The 6,000-nt window shown below is 33.4% G+C and overlaps 1 protein-coding gene across 7 annotated transcripts in view; it reads left to right on the forward strand.

The window, feature by feature from the left end:
* The window catches only part of LOC114336519 (TLD domain-containing protein 2), a 911,210-nt gene that overhangs the window by 362,568 nt on the left and 542,642 nt on the right, over positions 1-6,000 (forward strand). For 6 of the 7 annotated variants that reach the window (XM_050659400.1, XM_050659401.1, XM_050659402.1 and 3 more), the window contains one exon: positions 2,961-3,299. The exons of the other annotated variant lie outside the window; for it this stretch is intronic. In XM_050659400.1, the coding sequence (XP_050515357.1) occupies positions 2,961-3,299 (339 nt within the window). The remainder of the gene's footprint in view (positions 1-2,960; positions 3,300-6,000) is intronic. 7 annotated transcript variants of the gene reach the window in all.

Consider the following 6,000-nt stretch of genomic DNA (forward strand, 5'->3'; position numbering starts at 1 on the left):
ATATTCTAGCATTTATAAAATACTGAAATTAAAACTCATCTTAGTCTCAGGTTTTCTTAACATTCTGTTTTTTTTATTCATTCGCTTATGTTGGATAATAATAACGTAAGGTACTTTAACAACTAGCCATGTTTTTCATCAATACAGGGTGTTTTTAAGTAAGTATGACAAACTTTAAGGGGTAATTCTGCATGAAAAAATAATGACAGTTTGCTTTATAGACGTATGTTCGCAAATGCTTCGTTTCCGTAATACGGGGTGTTGAAATTTTTCTTACAAACTGACGATTTATGTATTGCTCTAAAACCGGTTGAGATATGCAAATGAAATTTGGTAGGTATTAAGAGGTAGTTATTGTTCAATTGTTCATTTTTTGACATACAATTAAGAATTTTATATTCACCATTGGCGCGCATACGGGTAATATGACCCGTACGGGTAATGGTCTGAATTTTTTTAAAGAAAAAATTAGTACGCCACTGTGATATTTCAAATTAAAAATCATTTTTGAATTCCTCGTTCAATTTACAACAAAAAATCTTTCTTGACTTTGTTTCATATGGGGCGCCTTTTTATGCAAAAAAATAAAACATCTTAACGCTTACAAAGTATTCGAGGTAGTTTCCATATGCATTACAGTGGAACCTCTATTATCCGTCAGGGCACCGGACCAAGGGTATGACGGATAATCGAAAATACGGTTAATAGAACATTAACAAAACTTAATTTATCAAACGACTAAGTGACACAATCAAGGTTCGAATTTGAATCAAATTTAATTATGGTGACACACAGATATTGACTGTCATAATTATTGTGCTGTGCATTTTTATTTTCGGCTTGCGATTCTAAAAATAGAACTCTAAAAGCACGGTATCAATTATCACCTATTATATATATAAATATTACATGCATAGAATCGGCTTGTCAGATACTCCCAATTGTACTTGTGGCAAAATCGGAGATCTAACACATGTCATATTAGAATGGCAATTAAACATAAATAACATAAACGACCTTTATAAGGAATTAAAAGATTTAAAATATTTTTTCCCAATAAACCTTAATACTGTATATTTACAAATGATATGGAAATTCTTCATCTCATTTATAAACATGTTAAATTATGTAAATACAAGTTGTAAACGTAATATAATAGGCATAATTTGTTAATGTGGTTTGAAAAAATAAAAAAAAAATAATATATAAAAAATAACACATAATAAAATAATAACAAAAAAATAATAAATAAAAAAAGAAAAAAATATAAACAAAAATAAAAAAAGAATAGAAAAACAGTAAAAAAAAGTGTTTCGCACAAATTAAAATATATATTAAAAAACAGTAAAATAATTAAAAAAAAAACAAAACAAAATAAAAAAAGCTACACAATGTACCGATGTATCTATAAAAATAATATTGTAAAATGTACTTATGTTTATAAGAAATTTATTACTATGAATCTGCAATCAATCACAAACAAGTCTGGCTAATTGGCTCTGCCAAAGCCATTTTTCAAAAAAAAATAAATAAATTGAAATTTAATCCAGAGGCCTGAATAAGAACAAAAATTATTTACATAAAAAAATGCGGTGGTGGCATAACTGCACGTGTACATTTCAACGAATTTCGTTTGGCTTATCGCAATGCTCAAACAAAATGAATTGATGACTAAATTTTAACTTAGGTAGTCAATATAACTTATGTAGGTACGGACCCTGACGGTTAACAGAGGTGACGGTTAATAGAGAGACGGATAATCGAGGTTCCACTGTATATACTTTTATTTCAAATCAAATACTTTGTAAACGTTAAGATGTTTTATTTTTTTTTTTGCATGAAGACGGCGCCTCATATGAAAAAAAGGCAAGAAAGATTTTTTGTTGTAAATTGAACGAGGAATTCAAAAAACATTTTTAATTTGAAATTTCTCAATGGCCTACTAATTTTTTCTATAAAAAATTCAGACCATTACCCGTGCGGGTCATATTACCCGTATGCGCGCCAATGGTGGAAGATAAAATTCTTAGTTGTATGTCAAAAAGTGCGTAATAACTACCTCTTAAAACCCACCAAATATCATTAGCAAATCTCAACCGGTTTTAGAGCAATACATGAATCGTCAGTTTGTAAGAAAAATTTTAACGTATTTCGGAAACAAAGCATTTACGAACACACGTTTATAAAGCAAACTGTCATTATTTTTTCATGCAGAATAACCCCTTAATGTTTGTCATACTTAGTTAAAAACACCCTGTATTGATGAAAAACATAGTTAGTTGTTAAAATACCTAACTTTTTATTATCTAACATACGCGAATGAATCAAAAAACAGAATGTTAAGAAAACCTGAGGCTATAGTTAGGATTTAATTTTAGTATTTTATAAACGCTAGAATATTCCACAGGGTGTGGTGAACTTTGAGAAAAAAAACACAGTTTGATTGGTACACCCGGTATACAATGACAATTTACCTGTCTAGAAACAATATTATTACAGCGATATTGTTAAAGAATAAGGCTATATATTAAAAAAATCACTTAAATCGGACAACAGGTTTACGAAATTCAAGACATCAAAAATTACCCATTTTTAAAGTGTCCGGATTTTTTTGACCAGGAGTGTATTACAAATACTGTTCGTTTAAAAATTAATAACCATTTTCAATTTCTTAGTCTTACTGTTCGTTTACTTCTTGGTGCTTATGCCTCTTGAAACGACCTTATCAGAAATCATCCACTTTTTTTATTTCATTTCATAATAAGAAGATGAAGAATGAAGAACTACGAGTACTCTACAAAAGGTTTTTTTGTAATCTTGTAATTTTGTAAAAATCTTTTTTTTTTATTATGATAATTAAAAGGAAAAAAATACTATCAGGTAATGTTACATTAAATAATAACTATTGTTGTTGATGCTACTCAATCTAACAAAAATTTTGCCCGCTAATGCTTACTCAGCTCACCGATTCATCTCGTGGACTTCGGCACGGGGTTGTTTCACAAGACCCCGTCAGAGGACAGCGGGTCCGGCGGCTCAGCAGGACCACACTCCGGAGGCAGTGGCAGTGGCGGTCCACTAACAGGCGACTCGACTTCTAGCAGCTTTTTCCCCACTAACATAATCAGTTCGGTGGGAGCTATGGGTGCGCAGGTTGGTGCTTCGGTCGGAGCGATGGGTGCGCAAGTGGGCGCTTCAGTTGGAGCTATGGGCGCACAAGTCGGCGCGTCAGTTGGAGCTATGGGGGCTACGGTGGGCGCTATGGGAGCTCAAGTTGGTGCTTCGGTTGGCGCCGTAGGGTACGTGTGTGTGTCTAGGTGGATCCTACTTTGCACGATTCGTGTTTAATATTATGCTACTTTTGTAAACGTTTTGAAGAAGAAAATTTTAATGACATCCAAATAAAGCAGTTGCATGCTTGTAATGATAATATAACTGTATGAATTTCTTCAACATTTTTTAACTATTATTGAAAAAATTTCAGATATTAAAATCGTCTTTCTTACATTAGAAGATATTATGATATGATTACGATACGATCTGCAGGTAACACCACTATTTTGGCAGATTTGTCTTTGGATCCCTTTTTAGTTTGATACGAATGGTTCACAAGTACAAGTTGTGCTGATTATTTCTATCATAGAGATGCTGACCAATAGAATGCTACAAGAATAAAAATTACAGCTGTAATTTTTTTCGATAATTGCCCATCGTCAAGTATTACGTCATATGCCCTCTGTTGCTACGCAAAAATGAACATTCAGTGAGATTAATCACAATTAATATTTTACAACTTGTCAAAGAGAACACCACAAACAGGTTTAGCAAATATTCAGGCGAAGATATCAATAAAATATTAGTTAAAATGATTTAAAAAGACATTTTTATTCATGAAATAATCTTATCGAATGACGCTCGAGCTCTTAAAATTACAGATTTGTTTTGCTCTCGTGACACTTTGACATAATTTCACTCCCCTTCGGATTGTGAAATTAAAACTGTCAAAGTGTTAATCGGGATACAAATCGATAATTTTAGAGCTCTCGTTTAATTACTACTGATAATAATTTACTTAGAGTTTTAAATGGTCATACTTTGACCTGGGAAAGAAAATATTGAAAACAGTAAAATATATTATCTGGTTCAAACTGGCTTTCTTAATACTCTTCCTTTATACCGTGTATGCCAAAAATAGGAGAGCGGTCGAATATTTTGCGAAATTTACATCAGATAAAAATTCTGATGAACACGTGTTCCATATTTTTCACAAATCGATCGAATAACACGAAACATGACCTTTTCCCCTACCTTCTAGGGGTGGGGTTGAAGAAAACTTTGAAATCTTAAATATGAGCCCCCATTGTTTTTGGCAGATTTGCATTCCTTATTCAAAAATATGTAAGTTTTATGCGGGACATTTTTTTTTCGAATTGTTAATAGAATGTGCTATAAGCAGAAAAAACCATTTATCCTGATTCTCTAGGAAAATTATGCACACTGTCTAAAACCAAAAACACATGTTTTCCAAAAATCTATCGAAAAACACGACCCCCACCCACACTTCCTGCTTCCTGTGGTTTAAAACTTTAAATGATCCCACTTTGAAATTTTAAATAGAAACCCCCATTTTTTATTGCATATTCAGATTCTGCAAAATATTCACTACCATAAAAATTAGTTTGCAGACTTGTAATGTGTACTTTTTTCTGCAATTATAGCGTCATCCATTGCGCATCGGCAAAAATGGGGTTTTCCTTTTAAGATTGCACCCCGCCCCTCCCCCAGAGGGTGATGATCGGGGTCGTATTTGGTGTCATTCGATAGATTTTTGATAAATATTATTCAATATGTGTTTTTTTGTGTTTTCATTTCGCATTGTACTTCTCGATATATTAGACCTTTTCTATAATTTTCCTAATTTTCCCAGGATATAAGCCGATCATTTTCCGATTATAGCGCCTTCTATCATTAATTCGAAAAAATTTCATGCAATTACTTATATTTGCATAAAGAATCCAACTCTGCCACAAAAATGGTGGTTCCCATTTAAGATTTCAAAGTTGATTTCAAAGGAAAATTTGGTTGAGGTTGGTGTCTTTTGATAGATTTTTGTAAGCTATTTAACAAGTGTTGTCACCTGACTTATTTAACATTTATGGTGAACATGTCATGAGGATGGTTTTAGAAGGATGGGCCGGTGGAGTAACAGTAGCTGGTAGGAAAATCTCCAATTTAAGATTTGCTGATTACACTACACTTATAGCAGCAAATGAGCGAGAAATGTTTGATCTGCGAAGAGTTGAGTACGAAAACAATAAAGTTGGTCTGAAAGTCAATAAAGCTAAGACAAAAATAATGGTGGTCGACAGATTCGACACTATTCAACTGACTAACATATTACAGGAATACCAGATAGTAAACACCTTTGTCTATCTCGGGTCTAGTATAACTAACGATGGTAACTGTGAAGCAGAAGTTCGGAGACGTATTGGTATGGCAAAAAATGCGATGAGTCGCCTAACTAAACTTTGGAAAGACAGATCTATCTCTCAAAATATCAAGATGAGACTGGTGAATGCCCTTGTATTCTCAATATTTCTATACGGAGCAGAGACTTATACACTTCGCGCATGCGAGCGCCAAAAAATTGATGCCTTTGAGATGTGGTGCTGGAGAAGAATATTGCGCATACCTTGGACAGCTCATAGGACAAACGTTTCCATTATAAACCAACTCAGTATTAAAAAAGGCTGTCCACAATATGTCTGCAACGAATTCTGCAATTCTTTGGTCACGTGGTTCGCAGAGGCGACGACAGTTTGGAGAGATTAATTGTTTCTGGAAACGTTCCGGGGAGAAAATCAAGAGGACGATCACCAACTAGATGGTCTGACCAAATAAAGCATTCAGCTGGAAACTAATTCTGCGAAGCTCTTAGAGCAGCTGAAGATAGAGACCAATGGATAAACATTGTTAGGAATATTGGAAGAAATCACGATC

The sequence above is a fragment of the Diabrotica virgifera genome, chromosome 8, assembly GCF_917563875.1.
Source record: "Diabrotica virgifera virgifera chromosome 8, PGI_DIABVI_V3a".
Lineage (NCBI taxonomy): Eukaryota > Metazoa > Arthropoda > Insecta > Coleoptera > Chrysomelidae > Diabrotica > Diabrotica virgifera.